The 17699-nt window shown below is 45.3% G+C and overlaps 1 protein-coding gene across 1 annotated transcript; it reads left to right on the forward strand.

Annotated features, from left to right (window-relative positions):
- Positions 1–1583: 1583 nt before the first annotated feature.
- On the forward strand, positions 1584–5189 carry LOC115079943. The gene is made up of 2 exons (XM_029583950.1): positions 1584–2253; positions 2744–5189. Exons 1-2 carry the CDS (start codon positions 1917–1919, stop codon positions 3019–3021), a joined length of 615 nt encoding a protein of 204 aa, XP_029439810.1. The 5' UTR covers positions 1584–1916; the 3' UTR covers positions 3022–5189.
- The last annotated feature ends 12510 nt before the right edge of the window (positions 5190–17699 follow it).

A 17699-nucleotide genomic window follows, 5' to 3' on the forward strand; every position in this document is an offset into this window, starting at 1 on the left:
TGCACTACACTCTTATTCTCAAAAATTTCATCTTTTTGGTTAGTGATGCTGAATGCTGTTTTGAGGCTTGAAGTGTGCTGTAGGGGAATTAATTCTGGTAAGTATGTTTAATTCTTTTACTAGTGTAACAGCCCGTCAAAAATAACATGCAAAAAAAAAAAAAGAAGAAGAAGAAATCGTGTTGCCTTAGCTCATTATCCGAATATCTGCACCCTCCTACCACCACGGCAAATGCCCTGTATTTCAGCCGCTATGCGTGTTCTTCTTTCATCCAGCAAAACTGCATGCCCACTACACTCATACTTTACCTACGCAATGGAAAGTCTTCCAAAGCGCTTTGCAAGCGCATTCACGCATCCTTGCCCGCAGGGAAATGCCCAGAAAATTGTCTTCTTTTTTTTTTTGTGTCCCATGAGGAAAAATCAGTTTTATTCTATTTCTTCTTCAATTAAAGTGCTTAAAAGGCACACTTTTGACCAGCACAGCCCAAGGAAACAAAATCAGTCACGAAAATCTCCCCAAAACGGAGCACAACTATGTTCTTTTGGAGCTGTGACACACAATACTGACACACAAGCCCATCAAAAATAAGAGGGGGAATGGAGCCTGTGGGCGCCCTCACTGCCCTGACTGCGGGCACAGGAATGCGGAGTTTGCCCGCCAGGTACAGAACCCGCACGCCTCTCCCGGCAGGTGGACAGACAGTGTCGTGCTCTCGCTGGGTCGCTGCACGCATGCACATGGCACCCGGGGATCTCACTTAATTAACATTCCTAAAGAACAATTTCGGGTGGAATTCTATGCTTTTCACCTGCATCCCACCTGGTTGGTCCCGTAGGACCACCCAAAGTGGTTTACAACAATAAAAAATTAAGGCATGGTGGTTACAACAAATTAAATGCAGGAGGCTGACTGCAGTGATCCAGGGGGTGAGGGGAGGGGACAATTAACTGGGGGGAAACAGTGATCGCATAGTTAGGTTCATCTGTTATCACAAATGTTCCGATACCGTTTGTATGTTACCTTTCGCTGATTGTGATTTTTGTATACTCTATTCTACCTATCACTTAATAAAACATATTGAACATTGAATGCAGCCTTTGAAAATTACAGTCCGGGAATGCATGTTAAATGCAAATCATAAAAGAAGACATTCAGAACAATGCATAAATAATTCCTAATAACAGTGAGGCCATAACACTCAGCTTAAGACTCACTCCTTGCTCTCAGTTAAGGAAAAGCCTCAGGAAGAGTTATTATAAATTCTAACCGAACGAAATACAACAAATACAAATTTAAACGCAGCTACGGCAACAGGTATCACTAAGAAACACTCCCTCCCCGAATACCGAGGGGGAAGCCAAGGGACCCGAATTCATTGCCCCCCCCATCTCCAAAACGTGATGGCAGACCTGCCTTTAGGAATGTGACACCCGTATCGAGCAACTCCCGCCTGCAACAAGTGAGGTCTCTCGACAGAGCGCAGCAGGAAGGCCACTAGGGGGCTGCGGCTGGCGGAGATCGGGCTGGGCTGTGGGGAGGGGGAGGGGGAGGGGGGAGCTCCCTGGTGCCGTCCGGGACTCCTCTGAGCAACCTGCAGCAGGCAGGGCGCCTCACCTGAGGGGCTCGGGCCTTGTTTCCAGAGTTGGGGGTTGTTGGTTTGTTTTTTTTTTCTTCTTCTGTTGCTGGCTGAGTGCTTAGAATTGAACTTGGACTCCGAGGTGAACGTGCTGGGGGGAGAAGAGGCAGCTTGTCAGAAGGGCAGGACAAGCCCGGGTCGCTGCAGCATGCGAGGGCAGAGCCACCCCCGGCCAGGCAGCCGACTGCTCCGCTCGCCTTCCCGCCGCCTCCAGTAAGAAGCCGGGCTGCCCGGGAACCGCTTCTCCCCGCCTTGCCGTCCCCGCGAAGCGGCCGCGATGCCGCTGGAGACGGAGCAGTTCCTGCAGATCGCGCCGCACTCCCTGGCCGTCGTCCTGAGCCACACGGACGCCTCCGAGCGGGCGCTCGCCACCGACCAGAAGCTCCTGGGCCACCGCGTCGGCTACGAGATCTTCGCCGACTTCAAAGCCGAGAACATGCAGCATTTCTGGAACAAGAGGGTGACGGCTGCCATCGCGGACACCTTCTTCCTGGGCTGGATCGATGAGCACGTCCTGCTCATCCAGGGCAAGGAGGAGCACCTGGGGGCCCTGCGGGAGGGGTGGGCGCGGCGGGCGCTCCGACCTCCCCAGGGCTTCGCCATCAAGCACCTAGGTAAGCGCCGCCGTCGCCCCGCGGCTGGGGACTTCGGTGGGCAGCGTCTCGGGGAAAGGCGTTAGGCTGCCTGGAGGCGTCGCAGGGGGGTGGAAGGATGAAGGGAAGGGACGAGCTTCCCAGACCACCCAGATCCCCTTCTGCAGGGACTCCCCCGCCCCTGCCCTCTCAGCAGCTCTGCGCCTCTTCTTCTTTGTACTCCTAAAAGAGTTAAACATTGGGGCTTCCCTCAGATGTGAAATGTGCCGGGGCTGGATGCATGGCTTTGCAGAAACAAAATGATGCTTTGAACTAAAAATGTCAGGCCGTCTGCAAATTCTACATAACTGTGGTCACCTCCATGTGCTAGGTGTGCTGCCTTTACCTGCTTCCCAGACTTTTCCCCCACAGCATGAGGCAAATAGCAGAGGGTAAGGCCAGATTGGAAAATGTATTGTGCTTGTTTCATTTTTTTTTTGTTACTGTAAACCTCATTCTCTCCCCTTGACAGTCAGTTTTTCAGCCGGGGGTGCCTTCAGCACTTATTACTCCTGCAGAGCAGCCTCCTTATTGAACAATTCCACTGGAGATGTGGGAGCAGTTTGGCATCAGGCTGGAGCCAGGTGGATTTCAGACTGGTGTGAGTTCAATCGGGAAAGCAGACATTTCTTCCTCCCCTCCTCCCACCCCCCAGATATGCTGGGAAAAATCCACCATATTTTGCCGAGCAGATCTGTGAAAAATCAGAAGAGGATCCAAGAATATCCTTATATGTCTTTGAAGATCTGAACTGGATTTGCAAGGATCTGGTTCAGATTTTGCCACAAAAGCAACTTTTTTCTCTCCGAGTTGTGTCGAATAGACTCAGTGACCCTGAAAGTTTCTGATGGGTTTGTCAAGCCGGATGGAGAACCTCTTTTTTTTTTTTTTAAGAGATTAGTACATTCCCAGATTGCAGAAAATAAATTTGGGCTGTGTTCTGTTTACATCTGGAACACGTTTATGATGGGTTTGGTCTAGTAAAAGGTGCTATATAGCCCTACAAAGAAATACATTTTCCTATGTGTGCATGAGGCTGAAATGATGTGGATTTCTGATTACTTTGTGGGGGAAGTTAAGTGAAAACTGTACTGTCCCTCCCTCATTCCTCCAGCATGGCAGCAAAATTCCTTCCTCCTCAGGAGTGTTTAGCAAAGCATGATCACAAAAAAGCATTAAAGCGTTTGTGAAAAAAAAAATTAGTAGGCCTTATCAGCTTTTAAATAGGTGATGACTAAGCCCATACATGGCTGCCTCTCCCAGACCTTTTCAGAAGTAAGAGGGTTTCCATATGGAAATAAATTCAATGCAATGTGAGGGAAACATATCACAGAAATATTTTTAAATTAGATTTCATTTGTCAGATTTTATTTATTTAATTCCATTTCTAATTCACTTATTGTTTCCAAAATTATGCTCTAAGCGGAGAACAAAGAAAGAGTAAAACACACAAAGACATTCATCAGTTAAAAATCAACACCAAGCCCATACACATAACACTTTATAAATCTGCCCTGATGAAAATACAAATGCCCCTCCCTCCATGCATAACCCGAATCCTATCACCCCAAATTAAAACAGTGCAAGTACCCCCCACATCATCTCCCCATTCAAAGCACCACAAGGGCTCCAGATTTTCTAGCACTCAAGATCAAAATAAGTTTGTTTTGACCTGTTTTCTAAAGAGTAGATAATCTGCAATCAGTCGAGTACTAAAAGCTAACGAATTCTACTTAGTGGGTCCTACTTACAAAAAAGACCTTTAGCAAGCTCATGGCCTCCAAAATAGAGAGCTGCAGGAAATTTCCCCCCGCTGAGCGTAAGATTCTACGTGGTCTGTGTATTATTGGTAGCGCTCTCAAATGGTCCTAAACCATGCAATGCATTCAATACAATCAACAAAACTTTGAAATGGATCCAACTTGTTACTGGTAACCAACGCAGTTCTTGAAAAACCGATGAAATATGGTCATATCACAGTTTCCCAGAAATAAAATGGGCAGTGTTGTTTTGGACCAGCTGAAGTATACACTATACTGTTCCTGATAAACCCACATATCGGGCATTACAATAATCCAATTTTAAAATAATCATTGAATGGAACACAATGCATACGTTTGTTTTTTGTCCAGAAATGGTGGAATTGCTAATGCAGATATAGACTGAAGGAGGTTTTCATTACCACCACTGAAATTTGCTTGAGTGAAGAAGGTATGCTAAAGCAGCACCCCAAGAATGATATTCCATTGAGATTTGGAAGAATGTTTTAAAATACTCACATGAATCACCCCCCAGTAAAAGGAGACTTGGGATATAATTGGGTTTTGTACTACAGGCACAGTTAAGTAGGGTATTCTGGAATAAACATTTTGAATACCTGTATGCAGAATAGAGAAAAACAGAGAATACTCTTTGTTTATAATTGTAATGAATGCTGGCGATTCTCACAGACACTCAAATAAAATCTGTGTTACTCTGTTGTACCTTGCAATGTTGAACTTCCGGTTTTCATCTGATATGCTTATATTACAGCTATATAATATAATAGGGGATAGTGTTTTTTATTGTAGACTGACTTGTCATTACTAGCAACTGAAACGTGATTGTCTCCTTCACCTCTTCTTGTTGATAGTACAGTTGCAGAGAGGGGTGGATATCTTTTGAACTGTAGAAACAGATTACATCAGAGTAGTATTCACCTGTGTGCCCTTCCAGCTCCATGCTTTCCATCTAACTGTGCTATATGCTTGGTATAGATTTCCTGAGTTGATGCATCCTGCTCCCTTTCTGGTCATAGTCAAATCCATTCCAAAAACTCACTTTTTTTGAGGATGCTTTTAAATCTTAATTATTTCTCTAATAAATATATTTCCCATAGATCTAGGGTTGCCAACTGGCTCCAGATTTCCAAAACAGTTCATCCAGTCCTGATTTTACCCCACTGCATGCAGGGACTTGTAGTATTGCTTTTCTAAAGAACTGCAATAGGGAAGTCAGAACGACGAGTCCCTGCATGCAATGCATTAAAACCAGGATTGGATCAACCTGTCCTGAAAATCTAGAGCTAGACTCTTGTTTGTTGTATATTTATTTTTGTCATGTATTTATTTTATTTATAGATTCGTATATTCTTCAGATTTTCAATAAAATTGTTGAGTGCAGACTAGATTGTAAACTCCATGGAGAAAGGACAGTCTTTCATGTATTCCTATACAGCACTATGTGCATCTAATAGCATTTTAGAAATAAGTAGTTATAGCAGTTGTAGTTTTAGTAGTGCTGGTGTAACAAAAATGCTGACAAGCCAGTAGCTAGACACAAGAGTCTGCTAGCAATGCAATAGATATCTATTTGAGCTAGCAAATCTAGCTCTCACAAACATCTCTGCTACTGAGTAATGACCATATTTGGGATCTTTTTACTGAAAGTTGATAAGATTGATGCAATATGGTATCTCCTTGCCAAAACTTAAGGTGCCTTAAATCTACTGAGATTTCATGGTATTCACTAAAATTAAGCATGCAAAAATAAGGCATCATAATTTGACAAACTTATGGCATCTAAACTGAATTAATAGGATCTGGCCACTAAAAAATGATATGTTAACACATCTAAACAAATGTATGGAATCTGACTTTGTTTTTCCTGCAGATAAAGAAAAAGCTTCTTGGAACATTTTTAACACTGAAATCCTATATACTGGTATGAATGAATTATATCCATTTAAATAAACCATATTTACTCTATTAAAAAGAGGAAAAAGATTCTTCATGCCATTTTTTAAAAATTTGTCTTTATTGAGTCAATAAATACAGAAATGACACACAATGTCAATATCAAAAACAGCCATACCAACATATTGGCTAACTGGACAAACATAATGATCCATCTTTTCAACATTTCCCCCTGTTCCAGACAGCCCCCCCCTATATACATCTTACCATTCAGAGCCACAAACACACATATTCAAAAGCCACACAGAGACACCCACCGAAAACAGCCCACATCCTACAAGAACAGACAGAGCAACCAACATGCCCTTTCCCAGGTACTAATGTCAGTGAGCAAGAAGGACCTTATCCCAGAGAGTAAAATAACCCTTCAGGAATAAAAACAAATTTCTGAGTTGCCAAGTCCCGCTTCCGAAGTAATTCCAACTTGCAGTATGATGATGCATCAGTTCTTTCCACTGAGCAAATGAGGGTGCCTCCTCCAATTTCCAGCTCAGTAATACAGACTTTTCGGCAAGGAGGGCAGCCACGGCAAGAAATTTTCTACCCCCTTGGGCTAACAAGCACCCTTTATCCCAAAAACAGAAATATAGAGAAACCCCAAACCACGAAATACAACAGCCCAATAACTTATCCAAATAAACCATAATCTGGTTCCAGAAAGGCTGAAGTTTAGAACATCCCTAAACATATGACATAAGTCACCCGGAGCAGCTTTACATTTCAGACAGATATCAGAATCCCACAGTTTCATCAAGACACTTTGTACCCTGGTAATGTATGTTTCTGTGTAAAAGCTTATACTGAATTTCTCTCATGGTGGCTGCTAGATAAATTCTAGAAATCACCAGGAAGGTGCGGGAGAGCAAGTCCAATGAGACTTCAACTCCAAGATCCGCACTCCATTTCTCCTCTAAGCGGGTCAGGTGAGGCGTGGTAGGGCAGAAAGAAGCTGCCTCATCTAAACAGCAATTTTGTTGAACTTGGGAGACTTTCAGAGAGAGCAGCCTACCAGAGCTTAAATGAACCAAGTTTATCGGGAAATAAGGCACAATCCAATCGAACATTAAACCCTCCACATGAAATTTGGGATGGCTAGATGCCCACTCTTGCAAATGACAAAGGAGACAAGCAGCATTGTAAATTCATAAATCTGGGAGAGTGACCGCACCAAATTTCCGATCTAACCACAATACATCAAAGCCCCCCCTTGCCCTTTTGTGGCACCAGATAAAAGAATCTGCCATAGAGCAGTAGGCCCGGATGGTTGAGGACTTAAGCCATAATGGCAATATTTGCAAAGGGTAAAGAAATTTGGGAAGGACCACCATCGTAACCAAGGCACATCTACCCAGAACAGAAAGAGGGAGGGCCTTCCAGCGCAGCAACAAGGCTTGAATATGTCGCAAAAAAGTGTTGATATTAAGAGCATAAAGTTCCTCCATCATATGCGCCACCTGAATTCCCAGATAGCGCAAATGAGACCCAGCCCAGACTAACGAAAAAGGACCATCCCAACTTGATTGCAAAGTAGGAGATAATGGGAATGCCACAGATTTTCGATAGTTAATCTGGAACCCTGAAAAGGCCCCAAAAAGGTCAATAACACCAATAATGGCCCCTAAACTCTCAACTGGGTTTCCCACATAGAGTAGCATATCATCAGACTGACTTAATTTGAATCCAAATACTATGAAAGGGACGAAGATCCTGTAATTTTGCTGCCAGCATTTCGAGAGCAAGGACAAATGATAAAGGAGACAGGGGGCAGCCTTGCCTGGTACCCCTACCCAAAACAAACACCTCAGAGAGCGTCCCATTCACCAGTAATTGGGCCTGAGGTAACCTGTATAACAATTTAACCCAGGACAACATAGAATCATCAAATTTAAAGTGGTCGAGTACCCGAAATAACTAAGGCCATTCCACACGATCAAGCACTTTTCCACGTCAGGGCTAATAAGGAGGCCATTGTGATTACCAGACGAAGAAGAAAGTGCTATCATCAACGCTTTTAAAAGGTTAGAATTAGAGATCCTCCCCTTAATAAAGCCTGTTTGGTCTGGAGTGACCACCTCCATTATCACAGAATTCACCCGCTGGGCTAAAACCGTGGCTAACAATTTAATATCTTAAGGGAGATGGGTCTATAAGATGGAGTCAAGGTGGGGGCCTTTCCTGGCTTGGGGAGCAAAATTATTGTAGCAAGGTTATGTCCGTTATCAAACTCTCCCCATTCTCGCGTAGCACAAAAAATGTTCTTTAAAGGGTTGAGGGTGAGATCACCCAGTAGCTTGTAAAATTCTGGTCCAAGCCCATCAGGCCCAGGCACTTTTAAGAGCTTTAATCGCTGAATAGCCCCATGTAATTCTGCCTCTTGAAGAGGCATTTCTAACTCTTGCGCTTGTGTGGTCAGTTCTGGTAATTTCAGATCCTGAAAGAAAGCATGATAGGCCTTGTCATTAACAGGCCCAGCTATATGCAAGACCTATAGTTCGAAACAAAAGCTCTGGAAATCAGAGGAGTAGTAGTGAGATTCAACGAATTATCTTTAATATTTAGAGCGACCTTTAGAGCGACCCACAGAGTTTACCAATCTAGCCAGCAATTTGCCAGATTTACTTCCCTATTGATAAACGGGTAGATTTTCAAACAGTGCGATTTGGCGTACTTTTGTTGGCGCAACAGGCGCCAACAAAAGTACGCTGGATTGTAGTAGATACGCGCGTAGCCGCTAAAATCCTGGATCGGCGTGCGCAAGGCTACCGATTCCGTATAGCCGGCGTGCGCCGAGCCGCGCAGCCTACCTCCGTTCCCTCCGAGGCCGCTCCCCGAAATCGGAGCGGCCTCGGAGGGAACTTTCTTTTGCCCTCCCCTCACCTTCCCCTCCCTTCCCCTACCTAACCCACCCTCCCGGCCCTGTCTAAACCCCCCTTACCTTTGTCGGGGGATTTATGCCTCCCGGAGGGAGACGTAAATCCCCACGCGCCAGCGGGCCGCTAGTGCGCCGGAACGCGACCTGGGGGCGGGTCCGGAGGGCGCGGCCACGCCCCCGGACCGCCCCGGGCCGTAACCACGCCCCTGGACCCGCCCCCGAAACGCTACGTCCCGCCCCGAAAACGCAGCGCGGATCGGGCCCGCCCCCGACACACCCCCCTCGGAAAACCCCGGGACTTACGCGAGTCCCGGGGCTCTGCGCGCGCCGGTAGCAGAGGAAAAGTTCCATTTCGCTGGAGCAGGAAGAGCAGCTGGGCCAGTGGGGGACCGGGAAGTGTGGCGACAGATCTACGTGTAGCTGGTGATACACTGGTGTGTCGCGACACACCGGTTGAGAACCACTGGCGTAGAGTTCATGTCAAAGATCTTAGTCGGCCACTAAAGAGTGCCTAGAGGCGGCCCATAGGGAACTCAATACTTTCTTAGCATTTAAGGCACGACAGAGGATTTTGTATCTCAAGTATAAACTTTGGGGTGGAAAGGTCGGGGAACAAAGCTACTTTACATCCTAAAAAATATTTTTTCTTCATAAGATTTTTAAAAGTCTACATTGGTCAACTCAGATTACCTACTGGACAAGCTAAGTACTTTTGTGACTGACAATGTCGGTATCATCTGTTTAATTTGATTCAAAAAGTTGTTTGACACCATAAGCACTGTGTTGGATTCTATTTGTTTAGGAAAAAAAGAGAAAAGACTGGCAAGTGATGACATGAGTGGGGGGGGAGGGGAGTTGTCCACTCAAAACTCATAATGATTTCATGCCGCTTTAAACCTTTAAAAATATTTTTTGATTTTTTAAATATGTGTTGAATTTGTTTCCACATGTATTATGTGAGCAGGGCCTTGCGCGCCAGCGCGCCTATTTTCCATAGGCCTGCCGGCGCGCGCAGAGCCCCGGGACTTACGCGAGTCCCGGGGTTTTTTGTCGGGGGCGTATCGGGGGCGGGGCCGATCGACGCGGCGTTTTGGGGGCGGGACGCGGCGTTTCGGGGGCGGACCCGGGGGCGTGGTTTCAGCCCGGGGCGGTCCGGAACCGCCCCCGGGTCGCGTCTCGGCGTGCCAGCGGCCCGCTGGCGCGCGTGAATTTATGTCTCCCTCCGGGAGGCGTAAATCCGTGGACAAAGGTAGGGGGGGGATTTAGATAGGGCCGGGGGGGTGGGTTAGGTAGAGGAAGGGAGGGGAAGGGAGGGGAAGGTGAGGGGAGGGCGAAAGAGAGTTCTCTCCGAGGCCGCTCCAATTTCGGAGCGGCCTCGGAGGGAACGGAGGCAGGCTGCACATCTCGGCGCGCGCCGGCTGCCCAAAATCGGCAGCCTTGCGCGCGCCGATCCTGGATTTTAGAAGATACGCGCGGCTATGCGCGTATCTACTAAAATCCAGTGTACTTTTTTTGCGCCTGGAGCGCGAACAAAAGTATGCGAACGCGCCATTTTTAAAAATCTACCCCTAAGTGAACTTAATAGCAGGTAATGGACTTCTCCTCCAAGAACTTATCCAATCCTTTTTTAAACACAGCTACACTAACTGCACTAACCACATCCTCTGCCAACAAATTCCAGAGTTTAATTGTGCGTTGAGTAAAAAAGAACTTTCTCCGATTAGTTTTAAATGTGCCCCATGCTAACTTCATGGAGAGCCCCCTAGTCTTTCTACTATCCGATAGAGTAAATAACCGATTCACATCTACCCATTCTAGACCTCTCATGATTTTAAACACCTCTATCATATCCCCCCTCAGTCGTCTCTTCTCCAAGCTGAAAAGTCCTAACCTCTTTAGTCTTTCCTCATAGGGGAGCTGTTCCATTCCCCTTATCATTTTGGTCGCCCTTCTCTGTACCTTCTCCATAGCAATTATATCTTTTTTGAGATGCGGCGACCAGAATTGTACACAGTATTCAAGGTGCGATCTCACCATGGAGCGATACAGAGGCATTATGACATTTTCCGTTTTATTCACCATTCCCTTTCTAATAATTCCCAACATTCTGTTTGCTTTTTTGACTGCCGCAGCACACTGTACCGACGATTTCAATGTGTTATCCACTATGATGCCTAGATCTCTTTCTAGGGTAGGTGCAGCGCTATGTATGATAGCTGAACCATGAAAATGTGTTTGCTTTTTCTCTCTTGTACCCTGCTTGTATTATGAGTTGAGTTCTTCCGGGAGCTTGTCTGTGACATCAAGAGAAGATACAGAATCTTCCGCTTTAATGACTGAGCTTTTTGAATTGCTCTGGAGGTACTTGATCATTTTTACAGTCCATTTTATGACACCTTAAATCACGGTGCTGACACATTGTGGGGGTTTGCTCGGCTGATGAAGAAAACAAAAAATATGGCTGTTGATTTTGACAGATTAGGGCCTTAATGGGAAGCAGAGCTTCTGCATGACTGCTATTAAATAGTAAGCAATGATCCATTCACAGCTACCTCATTGTGAAGGGCACCAGCTAGGGTGTGCCTATAGACTTGTACTTCTAAACAGACTGCAGACCAAACCTTTGCAATACCATATTGGCAAGCTTTTGGGTGACATAGTCTGAAATAATGAAATAAAACCTGCTGAAAAACCTTTTGCATCTGAAGTCACTTTCAGGTCTATCCTGTAAAGTGCGGCCATGTTTACCCTGCTCCTAAGCCGCTTTTTACTCCATTTTCGGCCGGTTTAGCCCTTCCTGCGATCCCGAATCCCCTTTAACCTACTCCTACCACGTCCTAAATTCCCCGGGCAACCCCTTCCGCCCGCGGCATGCATATTGCATGCAAACGAGCGAATTAGCTCGATATTGCATGCAAACGAGCGAATTAGCTATTCCCTAGCATCTCGTAACCCGCGCCCCGACTATCGCTATCTTTCCGCGCCGTTTTGTCGCGCTTTTAACCTGCAAACTTACCGCCTACCCTGACCCAGGCGGTAGAGGCATGGGTAAGGGTAGGTGGAAAGCTTTCCCCCAGCCCCCGCTCACCGGCACCCATGATCGCGGCCGGGGCTTTTTTCGTTTTATTTTTTTTGCTTCGCCGATGTCAGTGTCTATTCTCCCCTCCTCCCGGAGCAAGGCTGCTTTTCGCGCCCTGCTCCGGGAGGAGGGGAGAACAGACACTGACAGCGGCGAAGCAACTTCCTGGTATCTGTCATTTCAAATGACATTTGAAATGACAGATACCAGCGTGGCGTGAAGCCTTAGGCCCGCGCACCCAGGATACTGTATAGGCGCTCTATCCAGTACAATGGGTTGCGCGGGCCTAACGCTTCACGGGCACTTATTAGCCGCGGCTTACATTTGCATGTAATTAGAGTTCAGGATCGAGCGGTAGGTGAGCTGCACTGTGCGGGCGGTAACCGCGGGTGCCGCAGGCACTAACGCAGCTCTTCCTACCGCTCGGTACTGGATAGGCCTGTTTATAACCTGCATGTAACAAGGTTACACAAGTGTCATGTGATTTAACATGTCTCATTCATGAAAGCCAGGCAGCTGATCTGTCCTTGCGGTCTGGGGTAGGCTCTTCCAGCTCATACTCGTCCTTCAGATCTCCGAGCACATAGGTTTGAATAGGGCCTATAAGCCCAGTGTAAAATCAGTGCTACACAAATGCAAGTATTATGTATAACATTTTAAACTTTATTAAATTTTTCAAATTACATTCAAGATAAATCTTGAGTCAGGCAAAACAGGCTGCTAGAAACAATTTCTCCAAAAGGGGGGGAAAAAAAAAAGAACACAAAACATTCACTCAAATTAATTTTAGACCCTAAATAACTCAATTGACTGCAACAATACTAGTTGGAGCTGATTTATTTTCAAGAAAACTTTCCAACTGTATAGGGTCGAGGAAGACATATTTAACACTGGCATATTTGATTAAACATGGCAAATTCAACATAAAGGTTGCACCTAATGCACCTCTGCTTTTTAAGAAGAAAAATCTACCTACAAATTTGGGTCTCCCTACCAACATCTGGAAAAATGAAAAATTTTTTGCCCAAAAAAATCCCACAATTCTTTGGAGTGAAAAAACAATTTCAGGGTCTATTGTTTATCAAACACATGAAAAAACAAATGAATTGTTGCCCTATAACTTCTGAGTTTGAATTTTCCAAAACCCTGGAAGGTCAAATGATGGCTCATTAAAAACACATCTTCAACCTTATCTTTATCTGAGGAACTTTTTCCTCTAACATCAGGAAGATAATACAACTTTGTTATAATAGAATTGATTCTTTAGAAACCTTTAGAAAATCAATATAAAATCTATGCAGCATTTCAGTAGTAGATCTCACTGCACAAGGGGGAAAATTCAAAAATCTTAGACTAAATCTTTTTGCATAATTACCAAAGAATTCAATTTTCCTAAGGATCAACTGATTATCTTTAATGAAAGATGTATTAATCTCACCAGTTGCATCAAGTTTCCCTTTTATCTCCTCTATTTGGAAAGCTTGTTCTGAAGGTTTCTGGGCACGTTCATGTGCTTTAATTGCCAAGTTTGCCAAAGATCCAAGTATCTTATCTGTACATGAAGACAAAGCAGCTTCTACCCTAGTTATTGCAGTCCAAATAGAATCCATGGTAATAAACATAGATTTCACTGGAAGAGGAACACCTGACAATAAAGATGGTAAAGCCTCCCCTTCAGCTATGGAGCTCCCAACAGAGGAAGGGCTAGGAGCTAGCATAGACCCTTGTTCCACTAGCCCAGCTCCCAGCTGACTAGAGGTTGGCATCTTCAGAGGATTAGGGTAATCGGGACTTAAAGAGACAGAAGCTTCTTCATGAACTGAGTCGTACAAGGCTCCAAGTTCCAAAGTTCCTGAAAATGGACTGAAAAAAATTCAAAGAGTCAAGAGTCAGCTGTGAGGAAGAGGGTGTAGAGTAGGGCAGTATCGGGCCTGTCGACTTTCTCTTCTTGTCCATCACCGCCTCAAAGACCCAAGAAACAAGGGAGCAGAGCTTCCAAAATGGGCAGAACGTCATAGGCACACCGGCGGCGGCACACTGCAGGAAGATGGCTTTTTAGCACAGCAAGGCCTCCAGATGATGTTGGAGGAAGTCGTCCAGCGCTCTGCCAGATGGTACTGATGTTGGAGGCTCTCTCTCACGCTCTCCGATTCTCACCACAGGAGGACAGCTTTTCAGTATAGAAGGCTCCCAGATGACTTCAGAAGAAGTTGTCCAGCACTCTGCCAGATGGTCCTGATGCTGGAGGATCTCTCTCATCAAATGTTATAATCATACATCAAATGATTATAACATTTGATGTATGATTATAACAGGACGTCAGTTACTCTGATTAATGAGTGCCGTCAGCATATCCATTCAAATGAATGTCATTACTGATATACATTCACTGTTTGCATAAAGCACTATCGTAATCTCAGTATTCTCTTTAGGTGAATTTATTTTTTGATGTATTGATAATAGTCACCAGTTGGGTTCTTATTGCACTAGTACTGACAAAATAACATAGGTACTCGAGACCAGACGCTCCCACAATCACTCCCCTTCCTCCCCCTTTCATTTCACAAAAATACACATAAAACAAGTGTGGCATTAAAATCGAAAGGCCGCAGTTTATTAAACATAACCCGAGCCGCTAACTTAACATCAATCCAAAGTAATTTACCCCCCCCCCCCCCCCCGCCATCTTTGCCGCATGCCTCTCTTCGCTTACCATCGCGGCCCAATGGTAAACCAGCGTTGCCCCCCCCCCCCCCCCCATCACTTACCCCGCCACGGCACCAGCGAGGGTAAGCTTGCGGCCTGAGCATCGGCCCCCCCCTTGCTCTTTAGGCCTTCCCGTGTAGCAGCCCCAAGCTACACGAGCATTCCCCCACCCCCCCCCCCCCCTCCAAATGTCTTTCACGATTCCAAACAATACATTATAACATATGGCTCGGGTTTTCCACCTTAACTGCGACAAGAGTTCAAAACTAAAATAACATATACTTTAATAACATACAAAACTTTTTTTTTTTTTTTGAGGGAGGGAGGGAAGCAAAAATTCCTGCCGCTGCCCCACTGACGAATTCCCAACTGCCTGCCTTCCCTTGCTCACGTCTCTGTTATTTACTGAATACCCAATGGTAACGCAGCAATTCAAACTTGCTGCGCCACCATTGGCCTCCTGACTCCCATACCCTCCTCCCCCGCCACCCCCCTTCCTCGCGATGCTTGCTCGCGCCGCTCGAGCCCTTGTTAACTTCGGCACACCGGGACTAGCCCGAAGTGCCTCCCCATACATTTGGCACACATTCTGCATACTCCTAAAGCATGCCAGCGGTGTGTGGTGCACACGTGTGGTACATTCATTTCTATAATGGAATGCCCCTAGGAATGGGCTGTGTTACCATAGTGTCAAACCAGGCATCATTATATTTGTCACTTGAATTGCTGTTTGGGGTTCTTTTCTGTTTATATTTATATCTTACTTTTAAAGCACATGGTTGCAGTTGTGAGAAAAGACAAAACTATGCCTGGAAGGATTCAAAAAGCCAGGCATAATGAGGAGATAGTGCTGCCTCTGAAGGACAGGCGAGTGAAAGGAGTACTCAAGAGGATTAAAGGAACGAAAGGAGGAAACAGCACATGAGCACAAACGTTGTTAAGACAGCAAATGTTGGCTGCCAAAGGGGCTGTCAGTGCTTGTAACCGAGAACTTTCAGGAAATTACAATACTGTGAAGTAATTACACTAAACCGTACCATCCTAAATCTGGCAGCGTGAGTTGTGCTGGAGTGTTTCCCATTGTTTAAATGCCTCAGTGCAGAACGGAGTGGGGGCTTATTATAAGCTTTAGGAAGAAATGGCAGTTCACTCTTTTTTTTTTTTTTTTTTGCTTCATCCCCTTGCCAATACTCTTCTGGTCTTTGGTGAATGAAATAGATGGAAGGGACCCTAACAGGATTTACAGTGCACTTGATTTACAGCCACTCATAAAATGTGCATTGTCTATATATGCCAGTCCCTCTGATTTGAATCCCCGACAGCTTCTTATTCAATTGAACTGTATCAGGTTTCATGGCGATAAAATAGGTCAAGAGGAGCCTTCCACACTCCTATATACCTTTGTGTGGCACGGGGTATTGCCATAGTAACCCAAAGGTCTTGGCAACCATCTACGTCCTTAACCTCTGTTCTACTCCCAATTGTTCTGTGTTTTTCTGACTTTTTGCTGGGCTCATTCATTTTCTTTAAACAAAAATAAAAAATCAAAAGTCAAGTAGATTGCGAGTTCAGGGTTTCTGTTTCTCAGAGCAACTTATCCACCATAGACGGATCCAAATTTGGCTTTCTTGAACTGCACGGCCTGGGGTGTTAAAAAGCCCCGCACCGCACCCTTTTGTAGGGAAAGTCATTTACAGCGACAGTAGATGAAGACTAGGCCGCCACAGACCCCGCTCCAGCTGCGTCAGAGCAGCGAGGCCTGCGAGACGCGAGCAGCTCTCTGACTGGACCCGGCACAGGAAGAAAAAGCAGTCTTCTGTAAGTTACTTTCTCTTAGAAAGGCTTTTTTTTAAAACCCTTGTTTCCCTAAATCTTGTTCCCCTTTCAAAAGGCAAAGGCGAACTAAGAAAGGGTCATTTTTCTTTAAAGAAAAGATGTTTGAAACCCACGTGGTGTGTCTACCTCTGAGGAGAGTAACACAGGGAACAGAGTTAACCCCCGTGGCATTCTGAGGACACGCTCTCTGCCTTTGCTTTGGGGAGGGTCTGAAATAAATCAACTCAATGTCTTTTCTCACTTCAGAAGGCATTTTCTGTAATTTTTTTTTCCCCCCACCATTCTAAGATCTGTAAAAACCAAAATGTCTGTTTTCTTTCCTGCTTAGCTGGAAATCGTGCCACCCCTGATCAGGGTGGCACGAATCGTGCCTGGGTGGCACGATTCGTTTTGGGCCGGCGCGGTATGTCTGCGATTTTTTTCCCAGGCCCTTTTCTTTGGTTTTGTGAGATAACCAACAGGAACATTGGCACTGCTTCCCTTCGCACAGCCAGCGCTATGTTGTCTGCGTTGAATTGTTTAAAATAAGTTTGTTATTACAGATCTATTGAAAAGACACCTGGCTACCATGAAACATGAGGCACCAAATTGTTTAAGTACACAATGGAATTCTATACCGCAGATTACTTGGGGTAGGCACTAGGAAAACTCGAGTCAATTGCTTAGTACGTGAAACACATTTTAGAGCCCACTGTGCTGATTTCTAAAGCGTAAGCTGAAACTCGGTTGTGTATGCTTTGTGGGTGTAAGCTCCCGGAAAGGTAATACCGGTACATGGTTACATAATTGGCTAGGCTGAAACAAGACCAGTGGCCCATCAAGTCCAGCCTTCTAGTAGCCAAACGGATCTACAGGGGAAGGCAAGAAACCAAAACAAAGCAGTGTGCAATCGTGTTTAACCGATTGTACGACACTGACGACAATTCCTTCCTGACCCCAAATCTGAACTTGGATTTTATAATCCTGTAAAATGTCTACACTGCTGTTTCCTTAGGCTTTGTTTAATGTTTTGTGCGCTTTCTCCAGTGTTCAGACACTTTTTAAATTACTGCATTTTATGCTATGCGGTTGTAATCCGCCTTGAGAATTTCGCTGGAAAAGCAGTATATAAATGGGATTAAAGTCATAAATTTCTGGATTACCACTTCTCCCTACCGTGTAGCTATATCATCCTAGCTATCATTATCTTTCTGCCTCTAAA

Source organism: Rhinatrema bivittatum, chromosome 1, assembly GCF_901001135.1.
Source record: "Rhinatrema bivittatum chromosome 1, aRhiBiv1.1, whole genome shotgun sequence".
Classification (NCBI taxonomy): domain Eukaryota; kingdom Metazoa; phylum Chordata; class Amphibia; order Gymnophiona; family Rhinatrematidae; genus Rhinatrema; species Rhinatrema bivittatum.

Coding starts and splice junctions, on each gene's coding strand:
- LOC115079943 (XM_029583950.1), top strand. CDS start 1,917: ATGCCGCTGGAGACGGAGCAGTTCCTGCAGATCGCGCCGCACTCCCTG. Junction 2,254..2,743: donor CTTCGCCATCAAGCACCTAG/GTAAGCGCCGCC, acceptor TCCCCTTGACAG/TCAGTTTTTCAGCCGGGGGT.